Source organism: Penaeus vannamei, chromosome 37 (assembly GCF_042767895.1).
Source record: "Penaeus vannamei isolate JL-2024 chromosome 37, ASM4276789v1, whole genome shotgun sequence".
Lineage (NCBI taxonomy): Eukaryota > Metazoa > Arthropoda > Malacostraca > Decapoda > Penaeidae > Penaeus > Penaeus vannamei.
In genome coordinates this window covers 13,102,668-13,127,667 of record NC_091585.1, presented here as the reverse complement: position 1 = coordinate 13,127,667, position 25,000 = coordinate 13,102,668, and the positions used below count along the sequence as shown (strand labels likewise).

The 25,000-nt window shown below is 45.2% G+C and overlaps 1 protein-coding gene across 15 annotated transcripts in view; it reads right to left on the bottom strand.

Moving 5' to 3' along the window:
* The window catches only part of LOC113800681 (CARD- and ANK-domain containing inflammasome adapter protein), a 94,445-nt gene that overhangs the window by 65,655 nt on the left and 3,790 nt on the right, over nt 1–25,000 (bottom strand). For 13 of the 15 annotated variants that reach the window (XM_070115591.1, XM_070115580.1, XM_070115577.1 and 10 more), the window contains exons 2-6: nt 13,720–13,804; nt 12,326–12,424; nt 11,188–11,286; nt 989–1,087; nt 80–178 (exon numbers count right to left, since the gene is read on the bottom strand). In XM_070115591.1, coding sequence (XP_069971692.1) covers nt 80–178; nt 989–1,087; nt 11,188–11,286; nt 12,326–12,424; nt 13,720–13,804 — 481 coding nt within the window. The remainder of the gene's footprint in view (nt 1–79; nt 179–988; nt 1,088–11,187; nt 11,287–12,325; nt 12,425–13,719; nt 13,805–25,000) is intronic. The other 2 variants (XM_070115582.1, XM_070115590.1) reach the window with 1 other exon arrangement.

Genomic DNA, 25,000 nt, shown 5'->3' with positions numbered 1-25,000 from the left:
TTTTACGAGGTCGCTGCTACCGCCGATTCCTGATACCCTTGCGAGTCAAGAGGCTTAACCATGCCTGGATTTGTCTTACCTCCATCTGCCTTTGCGTTCGGTTCGGCTCCCTTGCCTATCAACATCTCCACTATCCCCTTATGACCATTTCCAGCAGCCAGGTGAAGCGGTGTGTAACCTGAAACAGGAAGATGCGTTATATTTTTATTCCGTTTCCCGAAGATAAATGAGAAATGAAGATAATTCATACATACGAATGATTGGTTAGGAATGAGACGAATGAAGTGGATCGAATGGTTAGTTTGTATACGTACCAAATGAACTACCAAAGGACGAGAACGCTACCGCTGCATAACACTAGTAGTGGCAGTGAAAGGAACAATGGTAGACCAAGGTACGGACAACACTTGCCTTACGACACTGATTTACCGAAAGGAGGCCGAGTGTAGTATACACAGGAGCCATTTACAGTACATGGGGCATGCCTGAGGCCACGTACACAGAGCCATGTTTGATGCACCATTTATATAAATCCAAGGCTCAAGCCACGCACCATGCCTTCCCTCCTGATTTTTAATTTACTAAAGGTACCCTTGATACGTGCGGTTATTTGACAGCCTTTATCATCTATAAGTTTTATCTTTCTTTGCTTTCCATGAGGCTTTTGCTCGTATCTTCCTTCTACTGGTTGGCATTTTTTCTCCCAATCCTATCCTCTGTGGCGTAACAATGAGTAATTATAATGATATTGATGATACTACTGCTTGTAATAATGATAGGAAATATAATGATATTGATAATAATAATAACAATGATAATGATACTGATATTAATAAGGATAATATAAATACTGATAATACTTATTACAATAACATGGTAATTCATACAAGTAACATTCATAGAAATTTTAATCTTGAGAATAAGTTCTTTAATATGTCCCTTAATGTAATCTTTAAAATCAAAATTGCCTTCCTTAAAAATTCCTCACCATTTTTGTGCTTTGCGTTCACATCGGCGCCCTTGACGATGAGCTCCTCGGCCGCCGCCTCGTGACCTTCTTGAGCTGCGAAGTGTAACGGAGTAAACCCTGAAAGGAGAAGTTATTGGTCAAGGAAGAAAGGTGTGAATATATATATATATATATATATATATATATATATATATATATATATATATATATATATATATATATATATGCGTGTGCGTGTGTGTGTGTGTGTGTTTATACATATATGTACATATATATGTGTGTGTTCACATATACATATATATACATATATGTATATATATGTATGTATATATGAATATATTTAAGTATGTATATGTATATATCACACACACACAGACACACACACACACACACACACACATATATATATATATATATATATATATATATATATATATATATATATATATATATATATGTATACATACATACATATATATATATATATATATATATATATATATATATATATATATATATATATATATATATATATATATATATAAATGGGATCAGCACAAAAGGAACTACAAACGGAGAGGTTTCGAGGCCGGAACATCGTTCACGCGAGTCAGAGGAAGAGCAGGATGTTTTGCGGAAAAAGGGGAAAATAGACCTAAAGAAAGGAGACACTAATGTCATATTAATTTCATATATCGTTTCATATATACCACGTTCGTTCTTTGTTTTCCTCCGTCATCTGTTTCTACAGAACATTGTTTCTCACATGTTTTATTATAATTCCTAACACACACACACACATATATGTATATATACATGCGTATATGCATACATACATATGTATGTATGTGTACGTTTGTAGGCATACATATAAGCCTTTTTACTAATGAAACCCCTTATCATCCGCTCTTTTCCCTCACAAACGCCATCACGTGACACTCTTCTCACCGCTTTCTCTTTGATTTACACCCGCATCGCCAACGCTGTCCCCAGTCTCCCTAGACCTCCCAGCTAACAATATTTCCCTACCTGTCATGAACACCAGGCTGCTCTCCTCCTTTGATAATCAGCTGGACCCCTTCGATTTTCCCCCTCCCCCCCCCTCTCACGTGACCTACGGGTTCCCCGTCTTGTCTCCCGTTATTGGCATTGCTATTGTTATCTTAGGGTTTGTACTCTACCGTTGCATCGTGACGAAGGCACTGTTGCGTAAGTTGCATCTTGCCTTTGATGGAGCCAACACTTCAAGCACATGGGCACCATGTTGCCTGTCCCCATGTTACCGCTCTGTTAGGCCATACGTTTGGTGTGTTACCACATGTATTTATCCTCCCTGTATTCACATAAGTATCTATATTATGCAATTTTGTGTCGCTTGCTACTCCGTTGTATTTTTCCATCCACAATCTTACTATTATTATTGTGTTTTTTTTCGGTATATATATATATATATATATATATATATATATATATATATATATATATATATATATATATATATATATATATATATATATATATATACTCAGTGAGAGACAGAATAGAAATAAAACAAAGTGACATGATAGCGTGGAACAAATAACTTTATATGCCTGTTGTAACGCCAATCATAGTACATCAGGATCAAATCAACAGAAATTGTGAATTGAAATGTACGCGAGGGAGATGGATGGTTTCATACATTTTCCACTTATTCATGTATAACTTTATAACCATTGCTAATCTCTATAACTACTAATACTATTGTCTTCATTATTATGGAGTCTCCTCCATTCTCTCTTCTCATATATACCGAATGAGCAGACCCGACCGACGGACGAATGGAATTCCCAGTTTGTCTCCTCCCTGATAATGTTAGAATTTTACGAGATCTTTGCTGCAGCCGATTCCTGATACCTTTGCGAGTCTTAATCATGCCTGGATTTGCATTCGGTTCGGCTCCCTTGCCTATCAACATCTCCGCCATCGCCTTGTGACCTTAAAAGCAGTCACATGACATGGTGTGCAGCAGGAAGAAGCGCGTTATTTATTATCATTATTATCATTATTATTATTATTATCATTATTATTCTAAACGAGAAAAGGAGATATTTCATTCACACGAACGGTTGGCTAGGAATGAAGCGAATGAAGTGGATCGAGTTGTTAGTTTGTACACGTGCCAAATGACCAGCTGGAAAAAGAACTGATCCAGACCCATATGATTATCAAAGGACTGAGAGATGGACATCACCTACCTTGATGCATTGATATCCCGAAAGGAATCTGAGTGTAGTATTACATGGGGTCATGCTCTCTGTAAATGGCCACAGGCATGGCCATTTACAGCGAGCCATGCCTGTGGCCATTTACAGAGAGCCATGCCTGTGGCCATTTACAGAGAGCCATCCTGTGGCCATTTACAGAGAGCCATCCTGTGGCCATTTACAGAGAGCCATGCCTGTGGCCATTGACAGAGAGCCATGACTGTGGCCATTTACAGAGAGCCATGCCTGTGGCCATTTACAGAGAGCCATGCCTGTGGCCATTTACAGAGAGCCATGCCTGTGGCCATTTACAGAGAGCCATCCTGTGGCCATTTACAGAGAGCCATCCTGTGGCCATTTACAGAGAGCCATGCCTGTGGCCATTGACAGAGAGCCATCCTGTGGCCATTGACAGAGAGCCATCCTGTGGCCATTGACAGAGAGCCATGCCTGTGGCCATTTACAGCGAGCCATGCCTGTGGCCATTTACAGAGAGCCATGTCTGTGGCCATTTACAGAGAGCCATGCCTGTGGCCCTTTACAGAGAGCCATGCCTGTGGCCCTTTACAGAGAGCCATGCCTGTGGCCATTTACAGCGAGCCATGCCTGTGGCCATTTACAGAGAGTCATGCCTGTGGCCATTTACAGAGAGCCATCCTGTGGCCATTTACAGAGAGCCATCCTGTGGCCATTTACAGAGAGCCATTCTGTGGCCATTGACAGAGAGCCATGCCTGTGGCCATTTACAGAGAGCCATGCCTGTGGCCATTTACAGAGAGCCATGCCTGTGGCCATTTACAGAGAGCCATGCCTGTGGCCATTTACAGAGAGCCATGCCTGTGGCCCTTTACAGAGAGCCATGCCTGTGGCCATTTACAGAGAGCCATGCCTGTGGCCATTTACAGAGAGCCATGCCTGTGGCCATTTACAGAGAGCCATGCCTGTGGCCATTTACAGAGAGCCATCCTGTGGCCATTTACAGAGAGCCATGCCTGTGGCCATTTACAGAGAGCCATCCTGTGGCCATTTACAGAGAGCCATCCTGTGGCCATTTACAGAGAGCCATGCCTGTGGCCATTTACAGAGAGCCATGCCTGTGGCCATTTACAGAGAGCCATGCCTGTGGCCATTTACAGAGAGCCATGCCTGTGGCCATTTACAGAGAGCCATGCCTGTGGCCATTTACAGAGAGCCATGCCTGTGGCCATTTACAGAGAGCCATGCCTGTGGCCATTTACAGAGAGCCATGCCTGTGGCCATTTACAGAGAGCCATGCCTGTGGCCATTTACAGAGAGCCATGCCTGTGGCCATTGACAGAGAGCCATGCCTGTGGCCATTTACAGAGAGCCATGCCTGTGGCCATTTACAGAGAGCCATCCTGTGGCCATTTACAGAGAGCCATCCTGTGGCCATTTACAGAGAGCCATGCCTGTGGCCATTTACAGAGAGCCATGCCTGTGGCCATTTACAGAGAGCCATGCCTGTGGCCATTTACAGAGAGCCATGCCTGTGGCCATTTACAGAGAGCCATGCCTGTGGCCATTTACAGAGAGCCATGCCTGTGGCCATTGACAGAGAGCCATGCCTGTGGCCATTGACAGAGAGCCATGCCTGTGGCCATTGACAGAGAGCCATCCTGTGGCCATTGACAGAGAGCCATGCCTGTGGCCATTGACAGAGAGCCATCCTGTGGCCATTGACAGAGAGCCATGCCTGTAGCCATTTACAGAGAGCCATGCCTGTGGCCATTTACAGAGAGCCATGCCTGTGGCCATTTACAGAGAGCCATGCCTGTGGCCATTTACAGAGAGCCATGCCTGTGGCCATTTACAGAGAGCCATGCCTGTGGCCATTTACAGAGAGCCATGCCTGTGGCCATTTACAGAGAGCCATGCCTGTGGCCATTTACAGAGAGCCATCCTGTGGCCATTTACAGAGAGCCATGCCTGTGGCCATTTACAGAGAGCCATGCCTGTGGCCATTGACAGAGAGCCATGCCTGTGGCCATTTACAGAGAGCCATGCCTGTGGCCATTTACAGAGAGCCATGCCTGTGGCCATTTACAGAGAGCCATCCTGTGGCCATTTACAGAGAGCCATCCTGTGGCCATTTACAGAGAGCCATCCTGTGGCCATTTACAGAGAGCCATGCCTGTGGCCATTTACAGAGAGTCATGCCTGTGGCCATTTACAGAGAGCCATCCTGTGGCCATTGACAGAGAGCCATGCCTGTGGCCATTTACAGAGAGCCATGCCTGTGGCCATTTACAGAGAGCCATGCCTGTGGCCATTTACAGAGAGCCATGCCTGTGGCCATTTACAGAGAGCCATGCCTGTGGCCATTTACAGAGAGCCATGCCTGTGGCCATTTACAGAGAGCCATGCCTGTGGCCATTTACAGAGAGCCATGCCTGTGGCCATTTACAGAGAGCCATGCCTGTGGCCATTTACAGAGAGCCATGCCTGTGGCCATTTACAGAGAGCCATCCTGTGGCCATTGACAGAGAGCCATGCCTGTGGCCATTTACAGAGAGCCATGCCTGTGGCCCTTTACAGAGAGCCATGCCTGTGGCCATTTACAGAGAGCCATGCCTGTGGCCATTTACAGAGAGCCATGCCTGTGGCCATTTACAGAGAGCCATGCCTGTGGCCATTTACAGAGAGCCATGCCTGTGGCCATTTACAGAGAGCCATGCCTGTGGCCATTTACAGAGAGCCATGCCTGTGGCCATTTACAGAGAGCCATGCCTGTGGCCATTTACAGAGAGCCATGCCTGTGGCCATTTACAGAGAGCCATGCCTGTGGCCATTTACAGAGAGCCATCCTGTGGCCATTTACAGAGAGCCATGCCTGTGGCCATTTACAGAGAGCCATGCCTGTGGCCATTTACAGAGAGTCATGCCTGTGGCCATTTACAGAGAGCCATGCCTGTGGCCATTTACAGAGAGCCATGCCTGTGGCCATTTACAGAGAGCCATGCCTGTGGCCATTTACAGAGAGCCATCCTGTGGCCATTTACAGAGAGCCATGCCTGTGGCCATTTACAGAGAGCCATGCCTGTGGCCATTTACAGAGAGCCATGCCTGTGGCCCTTTACAGAGAGCCATGCCTGTGGCCCTTTACAGAGAGCCATGCCTGTGGCCATTTACAGAGAGCCATCCTGTGGCCATTTACAGAGAGCCATGCCTGTGGCCATTTACAGAGAGCCATGCCTGTGGCCATTTACAGAGAGCCATGCCTGTGGCCCTTTACAGAGAGCCATGCCTGTGGCCATTTACAGAGAGCCATGCCTGTGGCCATTTACAGAGAGCCATGCCTGTGGCCATTTACAGAGAGCCATGCCTGTGGCCATTTACAGAGAGCCATGCCTGTGGCCATTTAAAGAGAGCCATGCCTGTGGCCATTGACAGAGAGCCATGCCTGTGGCCATTTACAGAGAGCCATGCCTGTGGCCATTTACAGAGAGCCATGCCTGTGGCCATTTGCAGAGAGCCATGCCTGTGGCCATTTACAGAGAGCCATCCTGTGGCCATTGACAGAGAGCCATGCCTGTGGCCATTTACAGAGAGCCATGCCTGTGGCCATTTACAGAGAGCCATCCTGTGGCCATTTACAGAGAGCCATCCTGTGGCCATTTACAGAGAGCCATGCCTGTGGCCATTTACAGAGAGCCATCCTGTGGCCATTTACAGAGAGCCATGCCTGTGGCCCTTTACAGAGAGCCATGCCTGTGGCCCTTTACAGAGAGCCATGCCTGTGGCCATTTACAGAGAGTCATGCCTGTGGCCATTTACAGAGAGCCATCCTGTGGCCATTTAGAGAGAGCCATGCCTGTGGCCATTTACAGAGAGCCATCCTGTGGCCATTTACAGAGAGCCATCCTGTGGCCATTTACAGAGAGCCATCCTGTGGCCATTTACAGAGAGCCATGCCTGTGGCCATTTACAGAGAGTCATGCCTGTGGCCATTTACAGAGAGCCATGCCTGTGGCCATTTACAGAGTGCCATGTCTGTGGCCATTTACAAAGAGCCATGCCTGTGGCCATTGACAGAGAGCCATGCCTGTGGCCATTTACAGAGAGCCATGTCTGTGGCCCTTTACAGAGAGCTATGCCTGTGGCCACTGACAGAGAGCCATGCCTGTGGCCATTTACAGAGAGCCATGCCTGTGGCCATTTACAGAGAGCCATGCCTGTGGCCATTTACAGAGAGCCATGCCTGTGGCCATTTACAGAGAGTCATGCCTGTGGCCATTTACAGAGAGCCATGCCTGTGGCCATTTACAGAGAGCCATGCCTGTGGCCATTTACAGAGAGCCATGCCTGTGGCCATTTACAGAGAGCCATGTCTGTGGCCCTTTACAGAGAGCTATGCCTGTGGCCACTGACAGAGAGCCATGCCTGTGGCCATTTACAGAGAGCCATGCCTGTGGCCATTTACAGAGAGTCATGCCTGTGGCCATTTACAGAGAGCCATGCCTGTGGCCATTTACAGAGAGCCATGCCTGTGGCCATTTACAGAGAGCCATGCCTGTGGCCATTTACAGAGAGCCATGCCTGTGGCCATTTACAGAGAGCCATGCCTGTGGCCATTTACAGAGAGCCATGCCTGTGGCCATTTACAGAGAGCCATGCCTGTGGCCATTTACAGAGAGCCATGCCTGTGGCCATTTACAGAGAGCCATGCCTGTGGCCATTTACAGAAAGCCATGCCTGTGGCCATTTACAGAGAGCCATCCTGTGGCCATTTACGGAGAGCCATGCCTGTGGCCATTTACAGAGAGCCATCCTGTGGCCATTTACAGAGAGCCATGCCTGTGGCCATTGACAGAGAGCCATGCCTGTGGCCATTTACAGAGAGCCATGCCTGTGGCCATTTACAGAGAGCCATGCCTGTGGCCATTTACAGAGAGCCATCCTGTGGCCATTTACAGAGAGCCATGCCTGTGTCCATTTACAGAGAGCCATCCTGTGGCCATTTACAGAGAGCCATCCTGTGGCCATTTAAAGAGAGCCATTTACAGAGAGTCATGCCTGTGGCCATTTACAGAGAGCCATGCCTGTGGCCATTTACAGAGAGCCATGCTTGTGGCCATTTAAAGAGAGCCATGCCTGTGGCCATTTACAGAGAGCCATGCCTGTGGCCATTTACAGAGAGCCAAGCATGTGGTCATTTACAGAGAGCCATGCCTGTGGCCATTGACAGAGAGCCATGCCTGTGGCCATTTACAGAGAGCCATGCCTGTGGCCCTTTACAGAGAGCCATGCTTGTGGCCATTTACAGAGAGCCATGCCTGTGGCCATTTACAGCGAGCCATGCCTGTGGCCATTTATAGAGAGCCATCCTGTGGCCATTTACAGAGAGCCATCCTGTGGCCATTTACAGAGAGCCATCCTGTGGCCCTTTACAGAGAGCCATCCTGTAGTCATTTACAGAGAGCCATCCTGTGGCCATTTACAGAGAGCCATGCCTGTGGCCCTTTACAGAGAGCCATGCCTGTGGCCATTTACAGAGAGCCATCCTGTGGCCATTTACAGAGAGCCATGCCTGTGGCCATTTACAGAGAGCCATCCTGTGGCCATTTACAGAGAGCCATGCCTGTAGCCATTTACAGAGAGCCATGCCTGTGGCCATTTACAGACAGCCATCCTGTGGCCATTTACAGAGAGCCATGCCTGTGGCCATTTACAGAGAGCCATGCCTGTGGCCATTTACAGAGAGCCATGCCTGTGGCCATTTACAGAGAGTCATGCCTGTGGCCATTTACAGAGAGCCATCCTGTGGCCATTTACAGAGAGCCATGCCTGTGGCCATTTACAGAAAGCCATCCTGTGGCCATTTACAGAGAGCCATCCTGTGGCCATTTACAGAGAGCCATGCCTGTGGCCATTTACAGAGAGCCATCCTGTGGCCATTTACAGAGAGCCATGTCTGTGGCCATTTACAGAGAGCCATGCCTGTGGCCATTTACAGAGAGCCATGCCTGTGGCCCTTTACAGAGAGCCATGCCTGTGGCCATTTACAGAGAGCCATCCTATGGCCATTTACAGAGAGCCATCCTGTGGCCACTTACAGAGAGCCATGTCTGTGGCCATTTACAGCGAGCCATGCCTGTGGCCATTTACAGAGAGCCATGCCTGTGGCCATTTACAGAGAGCCATGCCTGTGGCCATTTACAGACAGCCATGCCTGTGGCCATTTACAGAGAGCCATCCTGTGGCCATTTACAGAGAGTCATGCCTGTGGCCCTTTACAGAGAGCCATGCCTGTGGCCATTTACAGAGAGCCATGCCTGTGGCCATTTACAGAGAGCCATCCTGTGGCCCTTTACAGAGAGCCATGCCTGTGGCCATTTACAGAGAGCCATGTCTGTGGCCATTTACAGAGAGCCATCCTGTGGCCATTTACAGAGAGCCATGCCTGTGGCTATTTACAGAGAGCCATGCCTGTGGCCATTTACAGCGAGCCATGCCTGTGGCCATTTACAGAGAGCCATGCCTGTGGCCATTGACAGACAGCCATGCCTGTGGCCATTTACAGAGAGCCATCCTGTGGCCATTTACAGAGAGCCATGCCTGTGGCCATTGACAGACAGCCATGCCTGTGGCCATTTACAGAGAGCCATGCCTGTGGCCATTGACAGACAGCCATGCCTGTGGCCATTTACAGACAGCCATGCCTGTGGCCATTTACAGAGAGCCATCCTGTGGCCATTTACAGAGAGTCATGCCTGTGGCCATTTACAGAGAGCCACCCTGTGGCCATTTACAGAGAGCCATGCCTGTGGCCATTTACGGCGAGCCATGCCTGTGGCCATTTACAGAGAGCCATCCTGTGGCCATTTACAGAGAGCCATGCCTGTGGCCCTTTACAGAGAGCCATGTCTGTGGCCATTTACAGAGAGCCATCCTGTGGCCATTTACAGAGAGCCATGCCGGTGGCCATTTACAGCGAGCCATGCCTGTGGCTATTTACAGAGAGCCATGCCTGTGGCCATTTACAGAGAGCCATCCTGTGGCCATTTGCAGAGAGCCATGCCTGTGGCCATTTGCAGAGAGCCATGCCTTTGGTATAGTGATATCTAAGTCCTTTATTATGTCACTTATATAATTTACATATATATATATATATATATATATATATATATATATATATATATATATGAATATATATATATATATATATATATATATATATATATATATATATATATATATATATATATATATATATATATATATATATATATATATATATATATATATTCTCGTAAGGGATGGAGTATGCCTTGCAATGAAAATGAAAATAGCCACAATGAGACCTTGAAAATAAATGTAACGATCCATTTCGTCTTCTATCAGAAGAGGAGCTCGTTAAGATTTCGAAACGTTACGTTTTTTTACAATTTCTCATTGTGGCTATTTTCATTTCCATTTTTGTGCAAACGTTACTCTGTTTGTGCTTGTGTTCATGCCTTGAAATATTCAGTTAATCCACGCACACCAAAAAGAAGTTGGAGAAGGAAGGATATCAGCAGTTTCGTCTATTTCAAAAAGTATCGTTGCTTGTGTCAGAAGATTTGGCATGATTTTCTATCGATATTTTTCTGCGTAGCTTTACACAGACACATACATGTGTCAAATATTTACGTACATACATATATATTTGTGTATATACATACACACACACACACACACACACACACACACACACACACACACACACACACACACACACACACACACACACACACACACACACACACACACACACACACACACACACACACACATATATATATATATATATATATATATATATATATATATATATATATATATATATATATATATTGACAAACACAAACACATATATGCGTGTGTGTGTTTATACACACGCGCCATTGTTGTAAAGCGAGCTCCACTCTGTATCCTCCTGAATCAAGTATCTCTACAACCAAAGGGCCTTACCAAAGTTGTTAATTTCGTTCACAGTCGCCCCTCGAGTCACAAGCGCCGTCACCACCGATGTGTGACCGCTATAGGCTGCTTCATGCAATGGAGTCCAGCCTGAGAAAAATAAAATAAAATAAAAATAAACGTGTAGTAGGTAGTAGGGGTTCTTTCCATAAACCAATTCCCAATTATGTAAACGCAGAAATAAGCACAAACATACATGATAAAGAATCAGATATATTGGGTTGATTGTATGAATAGAAAATTAACGAGGTAGAAAATCAATATGAAATCAATAAGAAAACTTGCATAGTACCAAACGTAGAAATTATCAGAGGCAATAATAATAATATAAGGAAATGTACATTGGAAAATAGCTTCTTTATATGTGAATGATAATCAAATAAAGACGATAAAGATGATTGAGATGATAACAATAATGATGATAATAATACTAAGGTCAATAATGATAATGATGACAACCATAAATTGTTGTTACAGTTTTTTATTATTATGATGATAATGATAACTTATTATCAATACTTTTATCATTACCATTATTATTTCCATCATCATTATGTCTATAATCATCGTTATCACCATCAGTATCATTATCAATATTATTATTATTAATATCATTTCATCCCAATACTAATCATTATTTACATTATTGTTATTATGATTTTCACTATCATTACTGTTATCATAATTATTATTATAATTATAATAATCACTATTATTGTTATTATTACCATTATCATCTTTACTATCACTATGATTATTATCATTATCATCACCATTATTATTATTATTGTTATAATTACTGTACTCATCATCATCATTAGCACTGTTATGATTATGATTGTTATTATTATTTCTATTTATACTAATATCATTATCAATACTATCGTTATTTTCAATATTGGCATCGACATTATTATGATCATCATAATCGTTATCATTATCTATAATACTATTACTACTTTTACTACAACTCTTATTATAGTTCATGTTATTTTATATATCATTATTTGTATCATCATTATTATTATCATCATTATTACTGTTGTTATTAATACTACTAGTACAGCTACTACCATCATTATCATTAACGTAATCCTTATCATTATTATTATTGCAAATGTAAACATACCGTTCTCCTTTTTGCCGTTAACATCGGCTCCTCCTAAGATCAGCATCTTGACTATCTCTTCGTGGCCTTCTTCGGCAGCGACGTGCAGCGGTTTCTCGGCTGAGGGGGGGGGAGGAGCAGGAGGGAAGACGAAAGGGTAAGAGGAGGGAAAAGAAAGGGGGAGAGGATGGGAAAGAAAAGAGTGGAAGAGGAAGAGGATCAGAGAAGGTGGGAAGAGGAAAGGTAAAAAGGAGTGAAGAGGAATGGGGGAAGAAGAAAGTGGAAGAGGAAGGGGGGACAGAGAGGAGGAAGGGGGAAGAGGAGGAAAGAGGAGGAAGGGGGAGAGAAGACAAGAAGGGGGAAGACGGAGAAGGGTAAATAGAGGAGAGAAGAAGAGGGAGGAAGAGGAGAGGGGAAGCGGAGGGAAGACGAAAGGTGGGAAGGGGAAGTGGAAGGGAGATAAGGAAGGAGGTAGAAGAAAGAGGAAGGGTAAGAGGAGGAGGGAAAGGAGAGGAAGAGGAGGGGCAAAGAAGGGGAAAGAGAATATCAGATTATCACAATTTGAGAGAGGAAGTCATTCCTTCATAATCCTACGCATTGCAACTCTTGCCTGAACGATCCTCCTCCGCCGCGTAAATCCTCCGGCCAGGCTCCTTCGCCGCCTTCGTCACCGAGGGAGCAACTCAGCCTCGAAGGGCGCGAGAGGTCGTCCTCTCTAGGGCGCCCCGGCCAGTCGTATCTGTTCGACGCCTGTTATCAGAGGGGCTGGACTCGCGCCATTTCCTCTGATAACGACCGATAACGGCAGACATGACCTGCTGTTCCGCCGTTAACGATTCGCTCTCCGGTGCCCTTCGAGGTCTCGTCAGTGCCTGCGCCGCCATGGAGGGGCGTTCCTTCGAATTTGCTTCTATTTTCTATTTGCTTATTTGATATATTTCTCCATACATTCACTTTGGTTTTAGAAGCGTTGCTCTTAGGGATCCATCCCGCCAGCGGGTCCACATTCATCAGAAACCGAACTCTTTGAAATGGCCTTCGAGGCCTAACCATTCGGCTTCTTACTCCAAGATGCAGCTTCTGTGATTCGGTTTTGATAAAGAATTTTACCAATACAATACCCTAATGGAAAAAGAAAAAAAAAGAAAGAAAGACACACACACACACACACACACACACATGCACACTCACTCACACACACACACACACACACACACACACACACACACACACACACACACACACACACACACACACACACACGCACACACACACACACACACACACACACACACACATATATATATATATATATATATATATATATATATATATATATATATATATATATATATGATATAGAGCACAAAAAAATGACGAAGAAAGCGAGGGTTGGAGCAACTGCGCAGCCTCACCGAAGAAGTGCTTGGTGGCGCGGGGGGCGAGGGAGGCGAGGGCCGCCTGCAAGGCCTCGGCGTCGCCCGCTCTGACCAGGTCCAGCTGCAAGGGAAAGGTGCCGTTAGTGGAGGACCATACTGTAACGATGGCCCTCGCAAGAAACACTAATGGGGTTCTATGAAGAATTTAGAATAAGTTAATAGCTTTTTTGTTAGGGTAGTCGTGTAAGAGGTACTAACACCTCTAGTTTATATTGTAGTTTGAATTACAGGTGGCGTCAGTTATACACGGTGTGGCTGTTCTCTTTATTGCTAAGAGTTACAACACATACACAAGAATAACGATACACGAAGAACGGCACTGGGTGGAACCCCCGGCCGGAGAGCCGGGAGGGGCAACTCAGGTCAGAAGCGGTGAGCGAGTGAGAATGAGGGTCAGCTTGGATGACCATATATACCACTTGGCGGACGGCGTGGCCTCTATATTTAGAAGAGCGATGTTTGGGCGATAGCGTGGGCAGGCCCCACACCACGTGTGGTCTTCATGTATTGCACCCTTTATACCGCTCGGCCACCACCTGAGCCTCGTCCTCGTGGCGTCATCTGAATCACTTCAAGGGTGACCTATCATCGTGCCATTCTACTGGTCGTCTTGTCGCGTGCCTGTTCTCGGTTGTCCTCGTGCATCTCGTTGTCGGCCTCTTCATCTTGGTCCTTGGTGCATCCATCCTTCATCGACGTCCACACGTCCTCGAAGGTTTCGCCAAGGTCCTCCTTGACCGGTTCGTCCAGTCGTCCTCGTAGTCGTTATCCAGGTGGTACTCGGCGGCGTCATCGTCCACACATCCTCACAGATTCGTCCAGGTCCTTTTCGGCTTCGGCTCGTACCGACGTCCTCGTAGCCTGCGCGTCTGGGTCTACGGCGTCCTGGGCAGTGGCGTCCTTTCGTCTGAAGGCGTCTTACTCCTTCCTGGGGAGCTCCTGGAGTTTAACCGATCTACGGGCGTCCAGGCAGGTGGCTTTTCATAGCATCATGGGGCCTGCTCTGACGAGTTCCTGGTTCTTCACTGGATCTACGGGAGTACTGACAGGCGGCGCCCATCCACTTGATCTGGGCGGCTTAATACCTGCAATTTCGCGAGTCCTCGTCCTTTGGCCTGCGGCGATCTTCTGGCGATGTTCGTCTCACGGCATTGCAAGGCGATCGTGCTGCAGTTAGATCTCCTTTGATGCCGCGTCGGATATACACGTCCATATATACATGAACCAGTTCATACACGTAAGGGCCAAGATAGTTAGAGAAAAAGAAAAACAACAGAGAGGGAGGGATGTTATTTAAGTGCTGTAAGCCGTTATTTTTATACTAATTTGCAGTTTTTAATGTGGTTATTTCATTTATTTTCGTTTTTTTTTTTACTTTTGTATTTTTCAGGAAGAAAAATAAATGAGGGAGGGGAAAGTAGCAGTTCTCACGAACTTGCTTGGGCTACTAACCATCTCAGATAGATATGAGAATAGATAAGGGAAATGACATCGGCATCCGCAAGGATAACTTGAACCGATTGTCATTTCATAGATAAGAAAAAAATATGTATTGTGCATCATTTCCACTAATCACGATCAGCAACGTCACAAGGCAAAAGAATAGCCTTGGACCATGACACAACAAATCCTATACATGAAGATTTGACTTAACAGTGTTCTGTTGAACTGCGTGGAAGAGTGTGTGAAATGATTGCGTGTATGTTTAACTCATCACAGCAACATTGCGGGTAAAAGAGATAACCTGCAATCATGCACAACAAATCCTATAATTGAAGATTTGACTTTACAGTGTCTGTTTGCGTGAATGAGTGTGTGTGTGTGTAATTATGAGTGTGAAGAGAAATTGAGCTCACACGAAGATGAATCACAAACACGAATTTAGGGTTCATTTTAGCAAATGCTATAATCATTACCATGTTAACACAACAATTAACGTACACAAATGAATGGTGACATGAAATTTCTTTTGCAAGCTTTCACAATGGAAGCATCCCAGTTCAGAAATGTTTCTTACATTATCCCCGACTATTTAATCGTAATCATGGGAACGCTACAAACTCTGACAGACTGAGGAAATAATATCTCGCTTACGCATGTCAGAGCTAGTTTTCAGCGACAGTGGGATTTCTTTATGCCCAAATTATCTGAACAAATGAAGTGACTATATGAGACTCGAATTTTATCGTTAGTCTTACTCTACAGTCTGTGAATGGCGCACGCAGATATCAACTACGAATCACACGATTGTCGGAATTTTCCGGACATGCCAACGGTAAAGAAAGTGAGAAGGTTGTTTTTACTAGGCGAATTAATTCCAGTTTAAACCCTAGTCCCTTCATAATCAGACGATAATACAGGTCACACCAACTCAATATGCCGAACGACTATAAGTGTTTATAATATCTCTTGTTTTTTTTATAGTTGAAGTACAAATGGTCTCAGTTATACACGGTGTGGCTGTTCTCTTTATTGCTAAGAGTTACAGCACATACACAAGAATAACGATACATGAAGAACGGCACTGGGTGGAACCACCGTCTGGAGAGCCTGGAAGGGAAACTCAGGTCAGAAGCGGTGAACGAGTGAGAATGAGGGTTAGCTTGGATGAATTTATATACCCCTTGGTGGACGGCGTGGCCTCTATATTTAGAAGAGCGTGGTTTGGGCGATAGAGTGGCCAGTGTAGTGGACGCATCATCGGTCGCCACTTTTGACCGCATTCGACCGCCAGCGCCTGGTTCCCAAGCTTTTTCGGACGCAGCCATAATAAGGACGACATAGGACATTTCGCTCGTTTCGGCCGGCGCTCAACAACGTAACAAGCCAGTCCGAAGTGTCGAACCATCGAGCAACGACGATACCTGTCAACAGTATGCGGCGTTCTTACCCGCGTAAGGTTGACCTCGCTGGACGAGAAGGAAGTACCGGCAGACGAGAGACACCGGTGAGCAGCGACGGACACATCAGGTTACGTATTCCATATTGTGCGCTACCAGACTATTTCCCCTGTGTTCCGAGTAACGCGAGCGCAAGTGAATGACCCTAGTGACCGTAAACGCGAGTGACCTCAAAGTAACCGAACCCGTAATCATGATCGTGAATAACATTAAAGTGACCGTGTTCATAAATGAACTTAACCGTAAGTGACCATCCGTTCAGTATATATATGAACAGTATCTGTGTATGTGTATGTTTTGTGTATGTTCTCTTTGTTTATTTCATGTATCGTTGTTAGTGTCCTTTGTTTTATTGAATAATGTTCAATATACATATTTCATATAACGCATTGTTTAAATTCTATTCCCTTCATATATCTACTTAAATTATAACCGTAATCACAATTGAAAAATATATAATAATTATAAAAGGTCTACACATCAATGATAAACATTAAAATGGTGCAGATTGCGGTGGGATATATACATTCATTCAGTTTCTTATTGTATTACGGGCTCATCTTCAGTGTTCATGATCATTAATATGCGTGATATGGACGGAATATTCGTAAACAAACTGAACTCGCTCGCTTTCATTAATCTCGTGTCTGTACATACATATTTTTGTCCTGTGTTTTGTTGTACGTTTCATTTCTGTATGTATAAGTTTTGCTTCATGACTGTCTTCTTCAAGTTTGAGTATCCATCAAACGTAAATACGTAAAGAGACTTTCGTTTGTACAAGTAATCTTCTCTAGTATACTTTGTCGCATACATGCACGTCCATGTTTTTTTTTTGTTTTTTTTTTGTGTGAAATCTAATATTATTTCAAGTAACTGTGCGTCAAAGGGGCGTATGCTTTAGTTTCTTTGTTTTTTGTTTGCTTGCGTTGTGCGTGCAGTGTTCACTCGTAAAGTAACCCCCTAGTTAATCTTCCTGCCCTTCCATGTAAAGCTGCACGAGCAGCAGAGTAAGTGTGTAGGTTTGGTACAGTCGCACGTTAATTGCAATTTAATTCGAGAATGGATAAGAAATTACGAAGCAAGTCAAAAGTAACAGAAGGTGAGAAAGAGTGTACGGATGAAATGGTAAAAGATGTGAGAGAGTGTGACAGTGACATGAATGTTTTAGAAGGCGCACGAGCCAGCGCAGTATCGGAGGACGCCACTGCGCAACTGTATCAGTGCGTAGTTGCAGGATTGCATGAGACTAAATCAGGCATGAATGATTTGTGGCAGTTTATGAGTGATGCTTACACAGGAATGAACGTAACGTCTGCTGGAATGAGTAAGGCAAGAGAAGGAATGAATGAAGTGCGCGAGGGAATGAAAGAAATGAGAGAAATGGTTGCACGACAGAGTGAGAATGTTAACAGATTTATTGAAGTAATGACCAAATTCTTGGGTAATCAACCATGTATGAATGACAGTGCGAGTTCTGGAACGGCTTCTGATTATAAAGAAAATGTAAATGTCCAGCATACTAGTAACGTGACTACTGCGCAGACGGATAACGCGCACACGCCAATGCCGTTTAAAGTAAAAATAGACCGTGATTCCATTCTATAATAAGAGCCGAAAGAAAGTATGGACGCACTGACGCGGAGTAAAGATTTAGAGAGCTGGCTCAGAAGAATAGAACACTCCCGATGACGCAGACGAGGCGAGGATGCGTCTTGCGCGGACTTATTGTAAGGGAACCGCTGATGTCTTGTTCAGCTCGCCCGCGTTCGAAGCGATAAATAGCTGGGCTCGTTTCAAAGCGCTGTTAAGACAAAAATTCAAAGGCACAGTGAACAGCAATGATTTCTTTAATAACTTACAAAGTAAGTGTTTGAGATCCGGCCAGACCCCTCAGGACTTCCTTCTAAAAGTGGAAGGGATTGTGTACACGGGATAAGGAGGATTTTTATGAACGGACTGCCGGCAGAAATAGCAGATTTGTTGATAGCTTGTGAGGAGTTACCACTCCATGAAATTGTAACAAAAGCAAACAAGCTTTTCACGGCACAAACTTCGCGCATGCCTCAGCGTGTCACGCATGAACCCCTGCCCATCGCCGCGACGCAAGTTCCTCGATCGGTCGCCGCGCATAATATCCCGTATTGCTTTTACTACCGGCCACAGAGACATTTGACTAGCGAATGTAGAGAGAGACCTACAGGTAACGTGTGTTGGTGCTGTCATAGACCCGATCATACACGCCGCACGTGTCCCTTTCGGGAAGGTCAGGAAGAGGCATACCCGCCGGCGAGAGAACAAAGAGCGCAGAATAACTAAAAAGAGTAATTTCAGTGTAAGTAGCGGTCTAAACGAAAAAGATTATCCATCAGGACGGCCGATTGTCATTATGATTGTTGGTGGAAAAAATTAAGATGCTTCACTGTCGCCGGAAGAGCCGCCTCTCTTATTAAAGGTTCAGCTTTGAAATCGGTCTTTACATCTCGAGCGAGGAAAGCACGGTCTCTCATAGGAATTAATGGTACACTGTTGGACACTATCGAAGAACGAGACATCTACGTTCGCGTGTCCCCACGATTAAAAGTAACGCATAGGTTTATAGTAACTAATTCGTGCCCTTTTCCGGGAGACCTCCTAGACTTAGATAGGGGTAGACTTCCTCAGACGATTTGAGTTCTCGTTCTATCACAGTAAGTCACCCGGTCATTCTAGATTGATAATTGATACAGAGTGCCTGAACGTAACCTACAAAGATGAGCCGTCGCTCGGTGCAGCGTTTGTCCACGTAAAACCGACCTTGCAATCTATCGGCATCAGCGATTTGTTTAGTTTCCGACGTCATACGTGAGAGTAAAACGTAATACGATTTTACCGCCTCGCACTGGAAGATTTATTATGAGCGTCTCGACCTGATTGCGACCTTCTGGTAGAAGGTTCTTTGAACAACACCCTTGTTCCTCGAACTAGAGTAAAAACGCCCCCGTATGGATAGTGAACCCGTTTGATAAGAACATAAAATTGCACGCAGGACAAATTATAAGCAAGGTAGAGGAATTGCCTGAACCGTGTAAGGCAGAACAGATAGCTTCCGCTGACGTCGACGTGACCGACCATGGCCCGCAATCAGATTCGTCTATGCGATTACCCCTTGACCACCTTCCGTCGAAACAACAAGAGATGTTAAGGTCCGTATTAATGTCTCACAAGGGACTTTTTGATGGAGATAAAAGTGACATTGGTGTCGTTCCAGGGATATACCATTATATTCCCACGGGTGACGCCGCGCCCATAATCACCAGACAATGGCGACTACCTCAGACAGCTAAATTAGTTATAAAAGAAGAATGTCAAAAGATGTTAAAGAGTAACGTAATTGAACCCTCCACTTCACCTTGGATGTCTCCCATTGTTTTATTCCGAAAGAAAGATAATAACTTCAGGTTTTGTATTGACTTTAGACAACTGAATTCACTCACGACATCTGACTCCAGTCCTCTTCCCCGCATGGACGAAATGATTGATGGACTCGGGCGTAACAGTTATTTCACGGTACTCGACGCGCGTTCTGCATATTGGTCTATTGAGCTGAATCCCGATGATAGACCAAAGACAGCATTTTCGGATGGTACGTACCTATGGCAGTTCCATCGTATGCCATACGGACTGAAGACCGCAGGCGCTACGTACCAAAGAATGATACATTTTGCAATGAAAGAACTTAAGTTACTCGGGTTCATTATATCGTAAAATGGCGTTAAACCAGACCCCGATAAAGTAACAGCTATTGTTAACATGCCAACGCCACAGAACGTAAGGGAGGTGAGAAGATTTCTCGGCGCGAGTGGCTTTTTCCGCCGTCATATCGAACACTACGCGACGATCGCCGCACCGTTAATTTCGCTGACAAAAAAGGATAAGCCTTTGCACTGGGGAGATGACCAAGCGAAGTCGTTTAACGATCTTAAAAACACGTTAGTATCAGCACCAGTGCTCCGCAGACCCGAGTTCGACCTCCCGTTTGAGATTCATAGGATGCCTCAAATGTCGCTGTGGGCGCTTGCCTTATGCAGCGCATCAAGGGACAGCCACACACAGTTGCGTATTTCAGTCGTAAACTAAAGGGACCCGAGATCAGATACAGTGCCACAGATACCGAAGCACTCGCAGTTGTAGAAGGCGTTTGTGCATTCAATGCTTATGTATATGGGAGAAACTTCGAAGTCTTTACCGATCACCGACCGCTCACGTACATATTCAGACGTTCCTTGAAATCGGCAAGGATGCCCAGTTGGAGCCACGAAATCGCTTCATATGACTGTAAGGTCACTTACAAACTGGGCGCCGCACATTATGTCCCCGATCTTATTTCACGCGCTGTGGCCGCAGTAAATCTATTTTCTATCAGTCCTGATCAGTTCAGAGAGATACAGTTGGAGGGTCCACTGTGCAGGGAGATAGTGGAGTTCGTGGAAGGAAAATCACTGCCATGTGTAAAAATACCCGCGTCCCTCGACCAATTTGAAGTTAAAGATGGCGTGCTTTACCACGTGCGGGAACTGCCTACTGGACTCGTTAGCCAGATAGTTTTGCCGCCTAAAGTCAGATCAGCAGCGATGGAAATCGTACATCGTAACAGCACCGCAGGTCACCCAGGTGTTTATAGAACGTATAAGAAATTAATAGATTTCTATTGGTGTCCCAATGCGCTTCAATTTTGCAGGCAATACGTTCAATCGTGCCCTACATGCCAACGTCGCAAATCCGTTTTACGCAGACGCGGCCCTTTAGCCGCCAACCCCCTTGCAACTAATCCCTTTGAACGCGTATCCGTCGACCTGATTGACCTGCCGACGGCTAATAACAGTGACCGGTACGTTCTAACTATAATTGATGAACTGACTAGGTTCGTACAACTCGTACCACTACCGACCAAAGATGCTCACACCGTTGCAGACGCTTTGATATCGAATTACATCACCCTTTTCGGACCCCCGGAAACGCTTTTATCCGACAACGGAAGTGAATTTACAAGCGAATATTTTCGGGAAGTTTGTTCATTATTAGGGACGAAAACGCGGTACACGACGCCGTATAATCCAGCGTCTAACGGCCTTGTAGAAAGGTGTAACCGTGTAGTCAAAGACTGCCTCGCAGCCCTGTGCGAAGATACACCTTATACTTGGCACACGCGTCTAGATTACATTCGGTTAGCATTGAACACAGCGTTTCACAGGTCGGTGAACAACCAGCCCTTGTACCTTCTTACCGGTCGTGATTGTGCGTTTCCCATAGGCCTCACTAATCACCATTTGCGAGATGGTGAATTAGGTAAATGCCAGCTTGACTTGATGGCCGCCCGAGATGCAGCAGTCACGGGAACGCAGCTGGTAAGGGAGGAGAACATGGAAGGGGTAGACAAACGAACAAAAGCCATCCCAGAACTACGCAAAGGATCACTGGTTTTACGTAGAAGATCACCTGGGCAAAGTAAAACGGGCTTATCCACCAGGTGGATTGGTCCATTGCATATAATTAAGAAAGTTGGCCCAGTGTCGTATAGAGTAAGAGACCTTGTAAAACTTACCGAACATAGAGTTCACAGGAATCAAATCATACTGTTTAAAACGAATGACGAATTGCAATTAATCATGCCTGATAGCATTGACAGTACTCATGTTAATAATGTTGATCCTGATGACCCAGTAAGTGTCATGCTCTTAAGTTTTGTAAGATCACCAGAATCATTCTAATAAAGATTAAAGTTGGTGCCCGTAACCCGCGTATTTCCAATTTCGTGAAATGTAGAATGTAAATAGATGTTTCGTATAAATTTTCTTATGTGTTTCGTGTTGTATTTGTATGTGTTTCTATGTATTTCCATGTGTTTTGTCCTTTGTGCTTAGCATGCTCCATGTGTTTTGTCCTTTGTGCTTAGCATGCTCCATGTGTTTTGTCCTTTGTGCTTAGCATGCTTCATATTTGTAAATTACTGTAAGCTGTTCATATTTAACTTTTAACTTCTAATTCACGATAAATCACGCATGAACTAGCTTAAACTCGGTTCTGGAGCACTCAAGATAGGGGATAGTCACAATATGGGGTACCTTTTATTAATACCTGACCTTTGTCCACAGCATGTCTAGCTCGCCCTCACCTGCATGACCTCGTCCTTCAGATATCCCAGAGCTGTGACGGGAAGGCGCACTTGTCATGTCCTTGTATGACCCCGTCTGTTTGATCCCGTACGCCCGTATTCTGCAGCTGCGTTGACAGGCTCCCCGTCTTCGCCCCAGCGTCGTACGTCCTGTCCCTTCGACGCCAGGGAAGGCCGCCAGAGCAGCCTCGTCGTGGCTGGGCCGCTCAACCTGGTCAGGGCACGGGCACTTCATACATCTTTACGTCTGCCCCAGGATTGTTATGGCTTGTCGGGACGGCGCGCCGTCTGGGAGGGGGCGCTTGTAGTGGACGCATCATCGGTCGCCACTTTTGACCGCATTCGACCGCCAGCGCCTGGTTCCCAAGCTTTTTCGGACGCCGCCATAATAAGGACGACATAGGACATTTCGCTCGTTTCGGACGGCGCTCAACAACGTAACAAGCCAGTCCGAAGTGTCGAACCATCGAGCAACGGCCATACCTGTCAACAGTACGCGGCGTTTACCCGCGTGAGGTTGACCTCGCCGGACGAGAAGGAAGTACCGGCAGACGAGAGACACAGAGCAGCGACGGACACATCAAGTTACATATTCCATATTGTGCGCTACCAGACTATTTCCCCTGTGGTCCGCGTAACGCGAGCGCTAGTGAATGACTTTAGTGACCGTAACCGCGAGTGACCTCAAAGTAACCGAACCCGTAATCGTGATCGTGAATAACATTAAAGTGACCGTATTCATAAATGAACTTAACCGTGTGACCACCGTCTAATATATATATGAACAGTATCTGTGTATGCGTATGTTTTATGTATGTTCTCGTAGTTTATTTCGTGTATCGTTTTGTTTCTTTTGTTTTATTGAATAATGTTTAATATACATATTTTATATAACGCATTGTTTAAATTCTATTCCATTCATATATCTACGTAAATCATAACCGTAATCACAATTGAAAAATATATGATAATTATAAAAGGTCTACTAATCAATGAACATTGAAAACCTGCCTCTGAAGATAGAAGTAAAAGATAATATTAACAGTAACAGTTTTTCTTTAAGTTCAGGAGTACTTGACTCTTTGGTGGCAGCTACCGATCGACATAAGTTACCCCTAAAAATAATTAATCGGGCTATAAAATCACTACAGCAGGCCCCACGCCACGTGTGGAGGACCACACATGGGAAGGTGTTGCATGCATTGCACCCTTTATAAGTCGTCTTTCTTTCTTCCTTCAGAAGGGATACCAAATAGTTAAAAGAGAAAAATAAATACAACATAATATGCAATCTAATTTTGCTGAATTGTTTCAATATTATATTCAAAACTAAATCAAGTAAATAAATAAGGGTAATTTTCTATATTATCTTCGCCTCTCCGATATCGACGATTTTGGTATCGTTGGATTCCTCTCACTCTGTACAGTCCAAATATGTAGGTTTTATTGCGCGGAAACCCCCCATTAGCGGCAAACTTGGCCCCGAAACAGAGGCGACGATGTCGGAGCGACGGACGTAATATAGAAAATTACCCTAATAATATAACCCACAGTGAAAATAACCATGGTTATTCACATGACTTTCCACTGCAGGGGGTTTTGCCTCCTGCGACCCCCCTGAAGGGGGGCTGCCGCCCCCCAACCCCCGCCGAGGACACAAAATATCCCCCACGTATTCACGGCAGGATAGATCGCACACGAACTAGATGCATCGAAAAAGGCGCAAAACCCGCCGACCTGACGAGGGCGGGTCACCGCCGCTCTTCTGTTCATGGTATACCTCGTTCATCCTGATTATACTACAATCGTATCTGTATACAATGTTAACTATGTCAACGTTAGTATGCTGATTCAGTGGGAATGTTACTAGGTAAATGTAATACGTCCGCCGCTCTGAGATCACCGATAACTGTATAACGCTCTAGCCTGCCGGGAATACGTGGTGGAGGTTTTGTTTCCTCGGTAGGCACAGCCCCCTGCAATGGAAAGTCATGTGAATAACCATGGTTATTTTCACTGTGGGTTATATTATTAGTGTTATTTAACCCCGCATTTTCCCTGGAACCATTCATGCCCTCCCCTGCTGTCGGGGCCAAGTTTGTCGCTAACGGGGGATTTCCGCGCAATAAAAACTATATATATGCAATGTGGACAGTGAGAGGAATCCAACGATACCAAAATAGTCGATATCGGAGAGGCGAAG